We start from the raw sequence: 19,056 nt of genomic DNA on the forward strand, positions 1-19,056 counted from the left end.
TGATTGCAACTGTCCTCACCGGTCTCCCTCTCACCCTCCACAGTTCTACTTTCCAAAGAGTGGCCAAATGGTGTTTTTAAAATTATGTCAATGATTAGAATATGCCTAACACTCTCCAACAGCTTTCCATCCACTTGGAATAAAATCTAAACTTTTTACCAGGAAGTTCAAGGTCCACTCCACACCCACTTATTTTATATCACTCCCCTCTTCAATTGCTACATTCCAGAAAAAGAAGTCTTCTGTTTCTTAAAATAGGCCAACCTCTGGGCCTTTTCCTAAGCTGTTTGCCTGAAAGGCCTCTCCCTTAGATTTCTACAGAGCTGGTAACGTCTCAAGGTTCAAACTTGACCTTTTTAAAGAGGACTTCCCTGACCACTCTGCCTAAAGTGGCACCCCTTCCCACCCCAGCACTCTTCTTCAGTGGTCAGGACTTCCCTGACCACTCTGCCTAAAGTGGCACCCCTTCCCACCCCAGCACTCTTCTTCACCACCAGACAGTATTTTCATTTATTTTCCTGTCTTCTCTCTCATCAGGGTAGAAGCTGTGTTTTGTTCATTCACCCTGTGAATACAGCGTGTGCAATAAGCCCCCAAAAGAATTTCCAGAGTATCTGTTGACTATTAGCAAAGAAGCATCCTCAGAATGAGTTATTCTGCTCTGTTAGAATGGCAAAAACATCTATTTAACCCCTACTATGTGCTGGGCACTGTAAATCCATGATCTTCCTTTCAGACTAGCTCAAGGTCACATAGCTAGTGACTTGCAGACTTCTGAGTTAAATACTTGTTTGTACAGCTCCTAAACCCAACCTCACTCTGTGGTTCACTATCATATTGTCATAACAACGAGAAAAAAAAATCAAAATTTTCTAAGTTGCTCTACAGTTATTAAAGCATTTTCACATTCACCTCACTTAAGAAAAATACAAAGCTCTTGCCCAGAAAGCCATACAACAGGAAGTAAAGTGCCTCAGAGTTCAATATCCCTGCCCTGAACCACAGTAGTGGGAACTGGGGAGGAGTCAGAGCCAATGGAGGAATGGAATCCTTTCTGGTACACAGGGATCGGGAAACGGTGAGTCACGGGGTGAAGGCTTGTGCTACGTGAAACTCTGATAAGACCTGGCTATGAGGCAACAAGAAGTGAATCATAGTGTTGGAAGGCACTTTAGGCCTCATGAAGGCCAAATCCCGGCTTATGGATGGGAAAAACGAAGCTCAAGAGGAAAAGCAACTTGCTCAAGTTCACTCAGCAAGTAAACAGAGCCAAATGCAGGGGGGTCTCCTCTCTCCCAGTGCCCTTTTCTCACCATCGAGGCGGCTTCTCAAGAATTCTGAGTTAGGGGGATGGGGAGAGGCCACGGACAGCTCATGGACTCTACAGAGTGGTCGGGAGAGAGTAGAAGTGGGACTAGCAAGGGCACAAGTGTTAGGACGGAGGGCAGGAATCAGCCAAGGAGGCGACGGCAGTATGGGAAGGTGAGCGAGGGCAGGACAGAGGGAGGAGGAAAAGGCGGAAGAGAAAGGAACAGAGTGAAGGTAGAGGAAGTGCTGTGAAAACGGGGTCTGAAGGGGCCTGGAAGAGTGAGGGGAGCCTGAAGGGAGAGAGGGCTGGAATGACAGTCTGATGGTGGAGGAGTCCAAGGCTCGCGGAGATGCTAAAGGGATTCAGGCGGGGAGGGGTCCCAGACCCGACCAGGAAAGGCACAGAAGGGAGTCTGACAGGGTAAGAGTTCCAGGATCCGAGTAAACACTGGGGCGAGTCTGACGGCCAGGCCAGGGGGAGTCTGAGGCGGCCGGGCCGACTCACCGCGCTTGTTTTTGGTGCCGTGCTTCTTGGCGGCCGTCAGCTCCTGCTCAATCTTCTTCTCCAGGAATTCCTGCTTCTTACTTAGCATCTCCTCTGTGTCCCGCAGTCTCTGGATGGCCTCCTGGGGGGTCGGGCCGCCCTTGCCGGCCTTACCCCCTCCAGCCCCGAACAGCTTCCCGAACACCGACATGGTTGCTACTCGCCGCGCCGGGCTGCGCCGCCCGTTCCGGCTCGGCTCGGCTCGGCTCCGGCGCCCGCTCCCGGCCCCGCCGCTCCCCGGCCGCCGCAGGCCTCTCTGCCACCGCCGCCCCACAGCTGGGCCCGGCCGCGCCACCTCCCACAGGGCCCCACGCCCGGCTCCGGCGGCGTCAGGGAAACACGCCGCCGACTACAGCTCCCGGTGGGCAACGCGGTGGCTGTGCCTCGAATCTAATGCAGGGAGGCGAGCTGCATGCCGGGAGGCTATAGTCTTCCGGCTTATGGCGCTCGGCGGAGCGACTTTTTGGTCTACGAGGGTCAAAGGGCGAGGTGGCATGCTGGGAAACGTAGTTTCCTTGGAACCAGTCTGCGTTGAGTAAGACATGAAGAGAAATAATAGTGTTTCTTAAAAAGTAATTAACATTAAGCACATTCTATGATCCACGCGCTGTGAAAATGCTTTACGTGCATCATCATATTTCTCACGAGAGAATACTGTTACTATTTTGTAGGTGCGTAAACAAGACTCAGAAATTGAGCCACTGACTAGCTTAACTTACTAGCCCAGTCTTTGCATATGCTGTTCCCTCTACCTGCTATGCCTTTGTACTCTTTGCTTACCTAACAGGTTCTTCAAAACCTAGTGGAGGCTAACAGCAAAGCTAGACTGCAAAGGTTCAAAACCCACTTTGAGTATGTACTTGAGCAATTTACTTCCCCTAGTCTGTGTGCTTCCCTTTCCAAAACTATAAACTGAAGATAACTACAAGACCACTTCCAAGCTTATGTGAGCTAGGAATGTAAAGTGCTTACTTAGCATAGGCCTAGCACAGTAAGTGCTCAGAAATGTGTATATTATTCTGGGTGATCATTATGCACAATCATAATTAACCTGGAGAAGACCCAGAACTTTAAATAGTAGCAGAAGTATTGAGAATTTTTTTCGCTTCTGCATTATACAAGTCCAGCTGGTTGTGGGGTTACATTTCATTGTTTTCCCTTGTCTTTTGCTGTCAAGAATTGAGGGAAGTGATTAGACGGGCTTACTGACCCTGACTGGCTTCCAACAAGGGGAAGAAAGTGCCAAGCTGATAAAGGCAGGACATTTCTCTTTTTCCACAGCTGGCTCCTTTATTCCAAGGACATCGTTCTACAACAGGACAACTTATGTCCCACAGCTGCTTCATTAACTCCAGGGACGTACTCCAATGTCTTCCTCTTTGCCAAACTTTCTGTTTTAGGGCTGAGCTCCGAGGGAGGGAAGAGCCTGTAACAGAAAGTAATTAGCACCACCACCAGAATGAAGATAATGATAGCAGAGCCTTCTGATAAAAGACCCTGTGGCCCAATCAAAAACTGGAGCTGTCTCAACCAGCTCCCCGGCTGACAGCTCCCCACTCGAGTGTTTTTCTTTTCTCTCTTTCTGAGCAATAAAAGTAGCTCTTTTTTCACTTTGTCCCTCTGCCTCTGTTGAGAATTCTTTTTCAGTCAGCAGGCAAGGACCCACACATTTGGGGAGAGGGGTTGCCCACCCGTGTGGTGCGATTTCCAATTTAGAGGTCCCTCTATCTGCTAACAGAATCACTTCTCCATCGATTAGCAGTGAGGCTGTGTCTAGCAGCCAATACTTCCCCTAAGCCCACCAATCTGATCTGCTGCTTCTAATCTTGCATTCATTAGTTAGTCTTGCATGAAAACAAAGACTGAATCAGTTCTGAGTGAGGATCTGAAGGGCTCTTCAATGAAGGAAAACACGGCTTCTTTTTCATTCCTTCCTGGATCCTGTCACTTGGGAACAGAGTTTCAAATAAATGAGAACTTTACAGAACTTTTCCTTTATTATTTCACATACATTAGTCTTGTCTCCTCCCCAGACTATTATGTAGACATGTAGACAAAAACATGCTTCAGTTCTTGTTGTTATCATTCTTGTTGTAATCTGCCACAACCCCAGCCTGCACATACAGGTAACCATTTCCAGAGGGTGAGAGTTCATTTCACACAACTTTCCAGGTTGGAAGAAATTTTTCCAAGAATTCACAGCAGCATACATTGTGAAACATAAGTCACACTTGTATTTGTTTTATAATTGAGACACTGATATATTTTTATCAAAATAAAAAACAAAGAAGGTATAGCTCAGTGGTAGAGCACATGCTTAGTATACACAAGGTCCCGGGTTCAATTCCCAGTACATCCTCTAAAAATAAAATAAATAATTAAGCTTAATTACCTTCTCCCTAAAAATTAAAAAAAAATTTTAATAACAAAATAAATAAATAATAAAAACAAGGAGGCTTAAATCAAGCCATCTCATGTGGTACAGCAACCCCTCCATATCTAAGCAATGTGCCCCTCCCCTCTTATCTAAGTCATGCTGCAACCAGGCACACAGGTAGCAAAACACCTGCTGGGGTTGATCTATGACCCAAAGAATATATGAACAGGCAGATGCTGTAGACGTCACCATCAGCAGTCTCCTATTGCTAGGGGGGAAACAGTGGATGATAGTAGAGCCCCTCATGTCATAACTCTGGGAGCCCAGTAAAACATCTTGGGGATATGATAGCAGAAGATTCAGATTTAATCCTGAGTACCTCCCAATTAATTGGTGTGGACCACTTGGATTACTGGGTTGAGAAGAATTCTGAGGTTGCATCAGGACTCTTTGTAAAAATGTGCTGTGCTGAGATCAATTATTGATGTCTACCTAGCGTGTGGAATGGGAGGTGGTGATGCATGGGCAAGGTAGCTGTCATCCTGGCTAAGGATTCAACTGTCTTGGTAGAGATTCACAGGGTGTATTGGCTCAATACTGGAGAGCTCTGGGCTTTCCTGGCCTTCATTTTTCTGGACTCTTGGGCTTTTCAAACTGTGACCCACTGGTATTACCTCATTAAAAACAATGTGAAAAGAATGAGCTTCCATTACTTGCAACAACTTGGATGACTTACAGATATCATGTTGAGTGAAAGAAATCAGACACAAATGCCTGTATGATTCCATCTACACAAAGTTTGAAAACAGGCAAAACTAATTTCTGATCCACGGTAATAGGAGTCAGAACAGCAGTCACCTCCTAGGGTGGTACAGACCAGGCAGGATGACCTTTGCGGGGTGCTGACAGGTTCTATATCAAGATCCAGTGGTGTTCACATGGGCAGGTACAAATTTATATTTTTATGCTTAAGATCAGTGCTCTTTGCATACCTTATGTACTTAACTAAACATGTTATATTGCAATCTTAAAATATCTCTGGTAAGAGCAGCAATAGAAGCATACAGTTTTGATTTGTTTACCAAATACCTTGCATACAAAATTCCATCTTATCTCCACCTACCAAAGCCCCATGAAATAAGTATCATTATACCATCTCTATTTTACAGTTGAGGAAACTGAGACCCACAGAAGTAGAAACTGCTCAAGGTCACATGGTTAAAGACACTCTGCCATATATTTGTAACTTTCTTTAAAAAATGTGTCAAGAAAAGCTGAATTAGTAAAACCTATTATAAATAATGGGGTTTGAATTATGAATAATAAAAATTATTATGACTTGGTCTTGCATAATTATACCATCAAATACAAAGGACTTTGCTGATTTTTAGTTGTAAAAACCAAGTCAAACACAGTCAAATACAAAAGACTTTGTAGAGTATATCCAACACCCTTTTCTGATAAAAATATGCAACAAACTAGGAATAGAACTGTTCAACCTAATAAAGTGAAAGTCTTGTACACTGAGAAGTACAAAACTTTGTTGAACGAAATTAAACAGCTAAATAAATGGAAAGATATCCCGAATTCATGGTTTGGAAGACTTATTATTTGTAAGGTGGCAACACTCCCTAAATTGATCTACAGATTCAATACAACTCCTATAAAAATATGAGCTGCCTTTTCTGCAGAAATGGATAAGATGATTCTGAAACTCATATGAAATTTCAAGGGGCCTTGAATAGTCAAAACAAAACTGGAGGACTCACACTTCTTGATTTCAAATCTTACTGTAAAGCTACAGTAATCAAAACAGTGTGGTACTGACATAAAGATAAATATATAGATCGATGGAACAGAACTGAGAATCCAGAAATACACTCATACATCTATGGTCAATTGATTTTCAACAAGATTACCAAGACCATTCAACAGGGAAAAACAGTCTTTCAACAAATAGTGTTGGGATAACTGGATATTCAAATACAAAAGAATGAATTTGCATTCCCCCCTTAAACCATATACAAAAATTGACTCAAAATGGATCGAAGGCCTATATGCAAGAGCTAAAACTATAAAACTCTTAGAAGGAAACACAGGTGTAAACTTTGGGGCCTTCAATATGGCAACAGTTTCTTAAATATGACACCAAAAGCACAAGTAACAAAAGAAGAAAATAAATATTGTAGACGTCACCAAAATTAAAAACTTTTGTGTATCAAAGTCCATTATCAAGAAAGTGAAAGGACAACCCATAAAATGAAAGAAAATATTGGCAAATTCCATACCTGAGAATACTAGTTAATATTCAGAATATATTTTTAAAAAACTCTTACACCTCAAAAAAAAAAAGACAAAAACCCAATTAAAAAGCATTGAATTGTACATTTTAAATGGTTAAAATGGTGAATTTTATGTTATGCGAATTTTAATTTAAAGTGTGTTGAAAAGAAAACACATTTTGGTGCCCACCACACTAACCTAGATTAGAACTGAGGCTCTTCTATTCATCCATGTAGCAAGGTGCTTCATCTGCCTCTATTTCCCCATCTGTGAAAGAGACATGAACTTCCTCACCAAGCCTTTCTGAGGATTCACTGATAACATAGGTAAAGGGCATGGCACAGAATATGCATCCAATATGTATTTACAAAATAAACAATAACAACAGGAATAATAATAGTATCTATTGAGCCCTCACTGAGTCAGATGGCTTACATAGATTATCTCTTCTCGTTTAATCATCCAACTGTAGTTCAATGAGGTAGGTACAGATTACAGCTGAGGAAACAGAAGCTTAGAGAGGTTGAATGCCTTATCCAAGATCACACCATTATTAAGTGATGTGGCTGGCATCTGAACCCCCAGAAAGGAATAGAAAATCTTTAGTGAGCACTCTGTGCTAAGCAAGACACCAAACTGAGCAGTTTACATGCATTACCTCATTTAGCTCACACAACTGCATGAAGTGAGCATTATTATTGTCCCCATTTTGTACATTCGATGCTGGAGAAACAGGGAAGTTGAATACCTTGCTCAAGGTCACTCAGCTTGCAGGGGCAGAGACAACTTACTTAGCCACCATACTTATACCACATACATCCAAACGAATGAATGGACAGAGATACGAATGTAACTGAGCAAGGGCTCCTGTGTCCACAGCACAGAAAGCCAAACTCTGACAGCTGATGGTCGTGGCAAAATAAGGGTTTATTTGAAGGATGCCAAGCAAGGGAGTGGGAGACAAGTCTCAGATCCACTCCACCTTGGTCTCTGAGTCAGGGACGTTTTAAAGGGGAAGAAAAAAGGAACTGGGATTAATCATTGTCTTGTGGCATTTCTGTGTCTTAATGGTGGTGTAGGGAGTCAGGATGTCTCTATTTTATGATTCTCTGGCCAAGTAGTCCATGGCTTGGGGGTCTGGGAGCTCATCTTGCCCTGTAGAAAGTCTCAGTTTTTACATTAATGATGATGCCTATGATAGCAATTTTAGTACATGAATTATGTTATCAATAACAGCAATCTTGGTCATCTAACTGGCCAGTTAGTGTTCAGTTAGCACAGGATTGAGGTCAGAGTGGACAAGAAGGGGATTGAGGTCAGAGAGGACAAGTACAAGAATAAAGTTTTAGACAGAGAAATTTGTCATAAACTCCATAAAGGAACTTGGTTTTAGGGAGACTCAGCCTCACACACAAACAAACAAATAAATGAAGTGTGATGGGCCTGGGAGAAGGTATGACCTCCTTGGGGAATAGGGCAAAGTTAGCAATAGGGGTAGGACAGGCCCAGTAGAACCTGAGAGGGGGAAGTGGAAAGCTCCATAGATCTTTCATTATCTGTTTGGTTCACCATGTACCACCAATGCCTAGAACTATGCCTGCATACAGTAGATGCTCATCAAATATTTGTTGAATGAATAAATGAATGAACTGAGGTAGCAATGACCTGGGGGTCAGGAGAGCTGGATCTGAACTCAGTTTGCCAAGATGAGGCTTTGGAAAAGAACCTTCCCTTTCTGGGCTGCAGCTTACTCTCTGTGATTCTACAAAAAGCCCAAGGCCCTGAAGTTGGGCCTTGGCCTCTTGCCTCAGGTTCTGTGCCTGATCATACACCAGCCACCCTTGGCCAGTAGTGAGTCACCCTAACCCTGATGTAGAATCTGCTAACCTCCCGACCACCACCACCCTTCAGGCCCTGAGAACCCATGAGACATTTGCTGGCAGCCTTGGGGGTTGGCAGCATCTGCAGCGGCCACCTCCACTTCTTTCTCCCCACGGTGATAAAATTGGTCCAACCGGTTCTCTTGGGCGAGGCAGGATACCTGCTCTGGAACTGGGACTTTCAAGCCACAGCCTTTGTCATTTGTCCCAGATATTCTCAGCTCCTTCTTAAGACAAAGAAAAGAGTCCTTTATATCAGATGTTACCTCCTAGCTCTCTCTCAGCCTGCGCGGCGGATTCTTACCGGGGAAAACTTACCCTTGGCCTCTGTGGGAGGAGGGGTGAGTAGAGGGGACCTTGTTCTCACAAAGTATGTCAACAAGTGTTGTCCAGCAATTCCTGGGTAGGTCTAACCACTGGAGATATATCAGTGAATAAACCATCAAAAATCCTTGTTCTTATGGATCTTTTGTTTCTAGTGAGGAGAACAAAACAAAGAAATGTCTAATATAATGTCAAGGATGATGAATAAAAATGAAGCAGGGTAAGGGACTAAAGAATGATAGAAGTAAGTGAGGGCTATTTTAAACAGATTAGCCAGAGAAGACCTCTCTAAGGGAATGACTTTTGGACAAAGGTGAATAGAGGGGGGCAGCCAGCCATATGAAAATCTGGGGGGAGAGCATTCTAGACAGAGGGAAGAGCAAGTGTAAAGACCCTGAGGCAGGAACTAGTCTATATGATGGAGCAATAGCTAGAGGGCAGGTGTAGCTGGAGTGGGAATATGAAAAGAGGGGGAGGGGGGAGGGTATAGCTCAAATGGTAGAGTGCATGCTTAGCATGCACTAGGTCCTAGGTTCAATCCCCAGTACCTCCACTGAAAAGGTAAAAAAATAAATAAACCTAATTACCTCCCCACTGCAAAACAAAAAATTAAAAAAAAAAAAAGAAAAGAAAAGAGGGGTAAGAGGTGAGGGCTGCATCAGGTAGAACCTTGAAATCTACAGGGAAAACTTCAGATTTCATTTTGGGAGAGACTGGAAGCCACTGAAGGGCTTTAAACAGGAAAGTGGCATAACCTGATTGAGGGTCTAGAAAGATCCCTTGGGCTGCTGTCAAGAGAATGAATCATAGTAGGGGAAGAGAGAAAGCAGGGAGACCAAAGGGAAGGCTGATGATACAGTCATCCTTGTAGGAGAGGCTGGCATCCTGGACAGAGCAGTGTGTCCAGGAGACGAGCAGTGGTTGGAGCCTCAGAGAAGTGGTTCCAAAAAAACCCCATAGCCCATTAGAGCTGAGGACTTTAGAGATCCTAAAAGAAGACAAGAGCTTTGGAGTCTATCAGTCCTGGACTGGAGGCTCCGCTCCACACATTCTGGCTGTGAGTCCTTGAGCAAGTTGTGATGCCTCTCTGAGCCTTGGTTTTCCCACCTGTAAAATGGGTGTAATGAGATAGCCTGCTTCCAAGGGGTGTCTTGAGGACTTAGTAACATGTAAATAAAGCATAGAGCACAGGGCTTGGTGCTTAGTATACAGTCAGTGAAGTCACAACTCAACTACCCACATTTATTGATAGAGAAACTGAGGCCAGCTCTAGCTGAGAGGTAGACAGAGGACTGGAAGAAAAGGAAGCGGAATTTACAGAGTAAGTCATATACCTACAGAGACTAGAAATAAGATGAATGAGTAAAGTGGGCCAGGAACGTGAAAAATCATGTGGCCACGTCTGGCCACCTTGCTTTCCCACTTTTGAAACAAATGTAACACATGTACCCACCTAAAAGGGCTGGTGGCCCAGCTCCATCTGCCTGCTGCCCAACTGTGCCAGACACCCCATTTTTCAATGGAAGTTAGAAATCCAGATTTTTATGTGAAATCTCCCAAATATTTAATTACACTTTCTAATTGCTTCTGGAGTACAGGAACACAGTAAATCTTTACATGTTGATCTTGCTATTATTTCAGCATCCTTGCTATTATCTCCTCCTTTCTGATCCTTGCACAATTTCTTTCTTTTCTTGCTTTGACTAGGTCTCCAATATAATGTCAGTCACAAGAGCAGACATCTTTGTCTTATTCCTGACACAGACAGAATACATCTCACCTTTCATGACTGCAGTCTTTTAATTTCTTTATTTTTCAACGTTGGCTCATTTTTTTCAAACGCTGTGAATGCCAAAGTCTATCTGTAGGCAGAATTCAACCCATGGGCTGCCAGTTTGTGATCTCTGCTTTATCTGAATTCTCTGAGTTGTGACAACAACCTCATTGGGTGAGTACTATACTCCCCATTTGATGTATGAGGATTCCAAGGTTCAGAGAGGTTAAGTGACTTGCCACAGTCACACAGCTGGGAAGACGCAGAGCCAAGATTCAAACTCAGCTCTGCCTGATGCCAAAATCTGTGGGACCCTGGATGCCCAAGTCTGTTCCTCTTTACAGTATACTCTGTCAAGCATCTTGGGGCCCTGTGAGGGCTCCTGGGGCCCTGGATAAGCTCTGTCATCAACTTTGAGTGACCCTTTGACCACAGGCCTTTCCCTCTCTGGGCCTCAGTCTCCCCATCTGCCAACTTAGGACAGCTTCAGCTATGAGAACCCCAACATTGCCCCAGTCTCCTCTCCCACAGTCCAACTTCACACCTCTGTTAAATACTAGACCTGATCTTGATATGGCCCTTGTTTTAGGGCCTGGCTTGGCCACTTACTGCTGTGTGACTTGAGGCTACTAAATCTTGCCTCATCTCAGCTGTAAAATGGGATTTAAAGTAGGACATACCTTAAAGTGCTTAGGACACGCCAGGCACGTGATAAGTGCCTACTAACTGTTAACCCTCATGATTATTGTTAAGTACAGGCGTGTGTACATTGACAGGAAGTAGAGACAGAAATATAACTTAAGTAGTTGTATTACAATGGAGATGTGGTCTCTAACATTTCTTTCACTATCATTGTTACAGTTTAAAAAAATGTTTAATGCACCCATGACTCTTCCATTACAGAGAAAAGAGAGTATATTCATTGTAGAGAAGAAAATTCCTTAACCCAACATCCAAGGCTCTCTCTGATTCAACATCAACCCATACTTCAGTAGAGCAGAGTGGCTAAGGGCACCTGAAGGCAGGCCACCCCAGCCTGAATCCCAGCTCTGTGACTTACTAGCTGTGTGTTTGGGCAAGAAACTGCCTCTCTGTGCCTCCGTTTCCTCATTGACAAAATAAGGAAAGTGACAATTCTCACCCAATGGGGCTGACATGATATGATATAAAAGTCTTAGCACAGCATCCATCCTGTGGAGGCTTGAAGCGTATTAATAATTATCATGATCCACCCACCTCCCCAAGTCTCTGTCATCCTAGACTATTCACCAGGCCCAGAACATAACAGGCCTTGCATTGTCATACCTCGAGGTCTTTGCTCATGCCCTGCTCTACCTGGCATGCCTTCGTCCATCTGTCCATCCAACATACTCTGTGTCAAGGCCTAGATCAAGTGTTAGCCTCCTTTGAGACTTCCTGTCCCCACTAGTCCCTCCTCCGGCCTTTCTGTGGGCTGGGTACGCTTACCACACTCACCCCTCAGCTGTGCACAGCTGCCTTACTCATCCCTCCTCCTGCATCATATCCTTCCTGAGGATATGAGGAAGTTCGACTTGCTCTGAGCTCCAGCCTCAGACCCACACACAGATGTCTGAGGGATGTGACAGCCTTCAAGGAAACCCAGTGATAAAACTGAGTCTGACAGTCCTCCCACAACCTGCCTGGTCCACTCTCCAGCCCTCAGTGTCCTCTCCTGTAACTAAGGCAGAGTGGCCCAGCAAGGTGGGGGTGAAGATAAAGGAGAAAGCATTGCTCAAAGTCCCTTTTCTCCCTTTCTGTCTCCCAGTGAGCCTGGTTTGCTCCCCACTGGACGAGCTGGAGGCGGGGAAGGGAATGCTGGATGTGGGGGCATCTATGGCCATCCAGAGATCTCTCTGGCTCTGGTCAGTTTCTGATTCCAAAGGGTTTGGGGCGAGGCCCAACATGCTGCATTGTCAAAAGTGAGCACAAACCCCTTCCTCTGTGTGTTTCCAAGGACACATTCTGAAATAATTGTCAGGAAGCACTAAACCTCTCTAAGGCTACTGGGGTAGTGCAGTTGTGTGTAAGGAGCCATGGGACCCCTCGGCCTGCATACGCTTTGGAGGAATGTTGCCACCTAGGGGCTAAGAACGGAACTGCCAGAGCTAGGGCCTGAGCCATCTGGACACACATTTTGATATAAACATTTATCGAGCACTTTCTGAGCACTGAGCACTTCCTGAGTGCCAGGCACAATACCCAACCCTTTTCACATTTCATCATACTGGATCCCCATGACAGCCCTATGAGGTAGTACTGTCCTAAGCCCCACTGTACAAATGAGGAACACAGGGCTCAGAAAGGTGAAGTGACTTACCCAAGGTCACACAGCAAGTGAGTGTCAGTGCTTGGATCTGAAGCCAGATCTGGCTGATAGCTGCACTCTAACAATGGTAGATACCCAAGAGCCTCCTATATGCCTACAACACAGAGTGGCCAGGGGATGCTGTGAGGAGCCTCATATGAAAAGGTCCAGCAGATCAGGGCTCCAACCACATCAGGACTCCTGAAGAGCAGCTTGATCAGAGACTACCCCAAGGCAGCCTGGAGGAGGGATGGGCGGGCTGCCCTGTCTTCTGTCTCAGGCAGCTTGACCACCAGCCTGGACCAGCCAGACCCTGGGCCACTCAGACTTCGCCGTCTCTCTTGCCATCATCCCTGCCTCAGATTCCAGGATGCTGCAGGGCTTTCCAGCAGGATAGGAGACACAGCGGGGCGGCCATGGGCTAGGGTTTACAGATGACATTCCGAAAGGATTTTGACCAATGGCTCACTTCCATTGGGAAGGATCTCTAGTCTGCTCCCAGAGGCCCTAGACCCAAAGGTGAGAATCACGCAAGACCCTGGGAACAAACACCAGGGGTTTGTCATTCTGAGGCCTGGATGTAGACGGGCACAGCAAGCATGGTACATGGGCCCTCAGCCCCTGCCTGCAGCTCTGCCAGTGCCAGGTTGGAGCCCAGGCCCTCGGCATGCCCAGGCACTACCAGCTCAGGTTCGCCCCCCACCGTACCCCCTACTACGATGGACAGCACAGCATCCGGCTCCGAGAAGGGGGGCTTGCCTGGGGCGGCCTCAGGCACTGGCCCGGCCTCTGGGTCCTTCAGCTCCTCCAGCCCCAGTGGGTCGGGCAGGGGAGTCACCACCTTGTGCCCTCCACTGCTGCCGCCGCGGGGGGCTGCCCTCCTCCGGGGGGGCCGCCGGGCTTGCAGGTCCTTGTCCTTTTGGGGGCCGAGGCGGCAGCGGTGGTCCTTGAGGTACTTGTGGCGGGAAAAGCCCTTGGCACAGCCAGCACAGCGGAACTTGTAGTTGCCAGTGTGGGCGCGCTGGTGCTCAGCGAGGTGGGCGCGGCGGCTGAAGGACTTGCTGCACAGGGCGCACTTGTGGAGCTTCATGCCTGGGGAGCAAGGGGAAGGCAGTGAGAGGCGCCCAGATCCTCTACCCTAAAATGGTGCCTTGGCACTTGGAATAAAACCCAGTTTCTCAGCTTGTTCTATAAGCATGGATGTGATCTGGGCTCTGCTCCCTCCGGTCTCATCTCCGATCTCCTCCCAGCCACTTACTCTGTGCCAGCCACACTCACTCTCCTCAAATGCCTCTTGGCCTTTGTACTTGCTGTTTCTCTCTGCCTGGAATAGCATGCTCAGCCCCCAAACCTTGGCTAACTTTGCCAGGTCACCATCATCTCTCTCCACTCTGGTCTGGCCCCTTCAGACCATTCCCTACAGAGCAGCTAGAGAGGTCTTCATAAAACCTCTCCATGACATTCCCTGCCCCAAATGCCCCAGAGATTTCCCAAGTCTCCCACAAAGCCATATGGCAACTGACAACCCTCTTCACCTCTCAGCCCCATCCCCTCCCTCTCTCCCCTCTTGTTCTCTGACACCAGGCCTCCTGCCCACCTTTCCTTGCCTCAGACACCGGCCAGTCTCTTCCCTGCCTTTGCATTTGCTGTTCCCTTACCCTGGAAGCCATTTCCTGGCTCTTCTCATCCCTCAGACTCAGCTTTCATGTCACCTCCCCTCGGAGGTCCTCCCTGATACCCACCTCCCCTCTTTCTCTGCCCCCTCACTCTTGTTTATTTCCATCTTTGCACTCAGCATATTTTGCTGTAACATACTTGTTTGCTGTTCATTTTTGATCTCTGCCACTAAATGCTAAGCTTCCCCAGGAGGGCTGGGTGGCGTTCTGCCTGATTCCCCCATGGCACACCCCCAGTGCCTGACACGTGGTAGATTCTCAGTAGTAACTCACTGAATGAATCACTGGTGCTTCCATGTTCACCATGAAGTCAACTCCATCCCACACTCAGCCTGTGCCATGGCTCCCTCAGCCTTCCTGGGATGATGGCTCAGAGAGGGGCAGTAACTTGCCTGAAGCCACACAGCAGGACAGTGGTAATGTCAAAAATCAAGGCCAGGCCCTCTGTCTCCAAGTCCTCAATCTACTCTCCAAGTTTTCAAACTTTCTTTAGCCCCTAAATCCTTTCTGTAAACCAGGGGTTGTTAACCAGGGATGACTTGACTCTCCAGGAATCTTTTGGCTTGTCCCCTGGAGACATTTTTGGTCATCACAACTGTGATGTAGAGGCCAGGGATGCTCCTAAGCATCCTACAGTGCACAGGGAAGCCACCCACGACAAAGAATTATCCAGCCCAAAATATCAATAGTGCCAATATTGAGAAACTGTGTTCTAGACCAGATGGTATGTGGAAAGCCAGCCAAACTGCTCTAGGAAAGCAGCAGCCCCAGGGAAAGCTCCATGGAGTCCCCAGGGAAACTGAATAGTGGTAACAGAGACCCCTACTCCACACCCCAGCTGCCGTGCTCTGCCCAGGAGACCAAGGAACCTCCTTGGCCTTATTTGGGACCCTGTCAGAATTGGATCTCCCTCCACACCTGACCCACACCTCGATCACAGTGGGTGTCTCTCTGATATACAGTCATCTCCTCTCGAGTCAGCTTCCTGGGCGACTGTGTCTGACTCACCTCTGTACACCTGAAAATCCTAACACAGGCTGCGCTCACGGCTCACGGGAGTGAAAGTCTGTTGGCTGGAATGTACCAGGCAGCGATAATAAGCCTCATGGGATGTGTCTGCTCTTTCTGGGGGGCCTACCCCAGGGGGCCTGAGCTGATCCAGACCCTCTGGGAGGTCCAGGAGCGACTTACCAGAGTGGGAGAGGATATGAGCCTTCAGTTTGTCTGGCCGGTTGAACTCCTTACTGCAGCCCGTGTGTGTCCTAGAATCCAAAACACTGATCAGGAGCGCTGGTCAGGATTTTCTTGTTGGCTCCTCTGCTCCCCTGGGCAGGAGGGACTCCCTCATCCACCCTCAGGGCTGGGCAAGGAAGCAGGGGGCGGTGGGGAGCAAAGCAGCCAGGCAGGACCCAGGACAGGACAAAAGAAGAGAGGACCTTCAGCCTTCAGCCCTGCCCCTCGTCTGTCCCACAGCTGGGTCTTCTGCCCCCTCCCACCCACGCCACTCTCTACTTACGAGAAGGGGCATTTGTATTTCTTGAATGGCTCATGGATCAACATGTGTCTCTTCAGTTTGTCCTTGCGGTTGAATGCAGACTCACACACTGAGCATTCGTAGGGCTTCTCACCTGCATCAGGAAACACAGTTGGGGGACCAAGGGTCCCATGAGAGGGAATCTGAATATGGGGTACAGGAGTCCCCACTAGAGGGCAGTAACTCCTCTAGGGAGGTGGCCTGGGGGAACACAGCCTCTCTCATTCCTCCAGACTCTGTTTTGCCAAGAAGAGGGGGCTTTTTCAGATAGGATGGTCAGGAAAGGCCTCTCTGATGAGGTAACATCTGAAGTGAGACCTGAGGTGGTAAGGGAGAGAGCTATGCAGAAATCTGGGAGTGAGGGTCCCAGGCAGGAGGAGAGGTGGGGGCGCCTGGTGTGTCTGAGGAACAACTGGGAGGCCTGTGTGGCGGGAATGGAGCAGGGGAGGGATAACGAGGCAGAAGATGAGGTAGGCAAGGCAGCCAGGCCCAACAGGGAGGCCCTGGAAGGCCAAGGGTTTTACTCTGAGCAAGATGAGAGGCCAGCAGAGGGGCTGAGCAGAGGAGGGACAGGATCAGACTTTAGAGTTTCACAGGCTCCCTCTGGCTACATGGAGAGAACAGCCTGAGAGGGTGAGGGTGGAGGCAGGAAGGAAGGAGGCTGGTGCAAGAGATGGGAAGTGGCCAAGTACAGGCAAAGTCCAGAAAGCAGAATCGGCAGCCCTGCCAATGGCCTGGCTGTGGAGCGTGAGAGGAAGAGAGTCAAGGATGAGTCTAAGGTCTGAGCTGAGTGACACTTGCTGAAACAGGGCCCACCACAGGGCCCTTACACCTTATCTAGTTGAATCCTTGCAACAAATCATCAGGAAAGTACTAGATGAGAAGACTGAGGTTCACGGTCTACACCTGGTATTTGGGGGGACTAAGATTCCAGTGCAGCAATGTGCCCAAGCCCACCTGAGATGCCCCAGGTCATCTGCTGCAGAACTCATGGGCGGGGCTGAGGGTGGGGCGTGGAAAGCAGCTCTCTCCTTACAGGGGTTATGGGTCACAACCTGCCCTTTGAAACAGGGCTATTACTGGAATGTTTTATTTCCTGCCATTATTTCCTCTCTGTTCTCCCTCTGGAATGAATAAAGTACTTTTGAAAGATCCCAACCCAGTGACTGAGGAAATTCTGGTCCTTACAATGAAATGTTCTGCAGTCATTAAAAAGATTAAGGTCAGTCTGTGTTTCCTGATCTGGAAAGATCTACTGGCCATATTGCTAGGGGGAAAAGAAAACCATAGGACAGCTTAAAACAGTCCCACTTTTGTTAGAAAAAAATACAATCCTCATCCTCCAAAAAAGCCCTGGCCATATGTGTTTGAATACACACAAAATATGCAAGGAGAAAGCTAGGGAGGGAACACACCAAACTCTCAGTAGCAATTAGGATTTGAAGGAGGAATTCAACATTTTTCTACAGGTACTTCAATACTGCTTCCTTCCCATATGCTCTTACAATAAGCATGTATTACTTTTGAATAATAATAATTTTAAAAACCGTGAAGAAAGCAATTTGGCAATATCTACCAAAATTGCAAATGCATTTATTTTTTTTCTTCTTTTATCGTGGTAAAATAGACATAAAATTGACCATTTAAACCATCTTTAACTGTACAGTTCAGTGGCATTAAGTACATTTGTATTGTTGTGCAGCCATCCCCACCATCCATCTCAAGAACTCCTTCATGATCCCAAACTGAAACTCAGTACTGCATATACATTTTAACTTAGCATTTCCATTGCTAGGAATATACACTACAGATAATGCTCCCAAAAGCTTGTCAAGAGACCCACACAGCATTATGTGTACAAACTAACAGCTGAAAAAATAATTTAAGTGTCCATCCACATGGAAATGATTAAATCAAAGATGATAAATGCACAATAGTACGTAGCTGAGAAAAAGAAGATGCTAGTAGAAACATCTTCAAGGTGCATTGATAAATGAAGTAAAAAAGGTACATATAGAGTTATAATATCTGCTCACTTGTGTAAAAATAAGCAAGTGCTTTGTATAGAGGTAAAATAAAACTAGAATGACCCAGACGAGACCACTAACAGCAATTCTCTTTGGGGAGGGCAATTAGGAGTACTTTTCAAATTGCAAACTCGAAGTCACAACCTGATGGTGGTTATTTTAAAAAATAAAACTATATGGATAGAAAATACTGTCTTGTGAAACTCTTGTTTCAATACACTTTGTGTGTATATATGTGTTTCCTGGGTTGCATGTAAAATGTATTTTTTACCATACATCACAATAAAAACCAAACCAAAACAAAACATTACATTTGGATTGTCCATCTGAGGTGAAAAGGGGATTTGTTTCACATATATGCTTTTATCCTGGCAAAGATTTTCTCCTCAGGTTTTCTCCATGTTTAGATCCTTTTCAGTGGAAAACAAAATAGAATTTTTTAACTAATAAAAAAAATTTTTAATTAAAAAAATAAAATGTCAGCATGTCTCAACTGGGGAACTAAGGAGAGGTGGTTTTATTCAGGTTTGGGAGGGAATTTTGCATGGAGAACAGCACCCCCACCTCCAGGGGCTCTGAATGGTCCTGGGGGGTGACTGTCAGGGGCAGAGCCAAGAGTCCCCCAACAGCCTCCAGAGGCTCATCTCTACCCTAGTGTTGGTTGGAACCCCTTGTTCACTTGAGAGAGCAGGTGGGGAGGAGGCCAGGAAGGAGACGGGGAGGGGGATAAAGAGAGGGAGGGGGAGGGCCAGGAGGGGGATGGGGAGGAGGAATAGAGAGAGGTTGGGGGAAGGGGAAGGGGGACTGAGCAGGAGTTGGTCGGGGGGCAGGGTACCCACCTGAGTGGATGTGAGCGTGCAGTTTGAGGTAGTGCTCCCGCCGGAAGAACTTCTTGCACACCTGGCACTTGAACCTGCCCCCACTGCCATGGGTGGGGAGGTGACGCCGCAGGTAGCGCTCACAAGGAAACACCTGGCAGAACAGGAGTCAGCGGCGTCAGGTC

General features: G+C 46.7%; 2 protein-coding genes and 1 long non-coding RNA gene across 5 annotated transcripts in view; 1 reads left to right on the forward strand and 2 right to left on the reverse strand.

The window, feature by feature from the left end:
* The window catches only part of CHMP4B (charged multivesicular body protein 4B), a 37,134-nt gene extending 34,998 nt beyond the window's left edge, over window positions 1–2,136 (reverse strand). The window contains exon 1 of the mRNA XM_010983661.3: window positions 1,814–2,136. Coding sequence (XP_010981963.3) covers window positions 1,814–2,003 — 190 coding nt within the window. The 5' untranslated portion in view covers window positions 2,004–2,136. The remainder of the gene's footprint in view (window positions 1–1,813) is intronic.
* Window positions 951–3,467, forward strand: LOC116147391 (uncharacterized). Of its 2 annotated transcripts, none has more exons than XR_010376628.1 (2): window positions 951–1,078; window positions 3,134–3,467. It is a non-coding gene; the product is annotated as an uncharacterized LOC116147391 (long non-coding RNA). The 2 variants fall into 2 exon arrangements; XR_004130940.2 differs by having other exon boundaries at window positions 3,253–3,467.
* Window positions 3,468–11,282: 7,815 nt separating this feature from the next.
* The window catches only part of ZNF341 (zinc finger protein 341), a 35,800-nt gene continuing 28,026 nt past the window's right edge, over window positions 11,283–19,056 (reverse strand). For both annotated transcript variants that reach the window (XM_031433971.2, XM_064475760.1), the window contains 4 exons: window positions 18,893–19,025; window positions 16,009–16,120; window positions 15,684–15,754; window positions 11,283–13,908 (listed from right to left, as the gene is read on the reverse strand). In XM_031433971.2, the coding sequence (XP_031289831.2) occupies window positions 13,379–13,908; window positions 15,684–15,754; window positions 16,009–16,120; window positions 18,893–19,025 (846 nt within the window). In that variant the 3' untranslated portion in view covers window positions 11,283–13,378. The remainder of the gene's footprint in view (window positions 13,909–15,683; window positions 15,755–16,008; window positions 16,121–18,892; window positions 19,026–19,056) is intronic.

The sequence above is a fragment of the Camelus dromedarius genome, chromosome 18 (assembly GCF_036321535.1).
Source record: "Camelus dromedarius isolate mCamDro1 chromosome 18, mCamDro1.pat, whole genome shotgun sequence".
NCBI lineage: Eukaryota > Metazoa > Chordata > Mammalia > Artiodactyla > Camelidae > Camelus > Camelus dromedarius.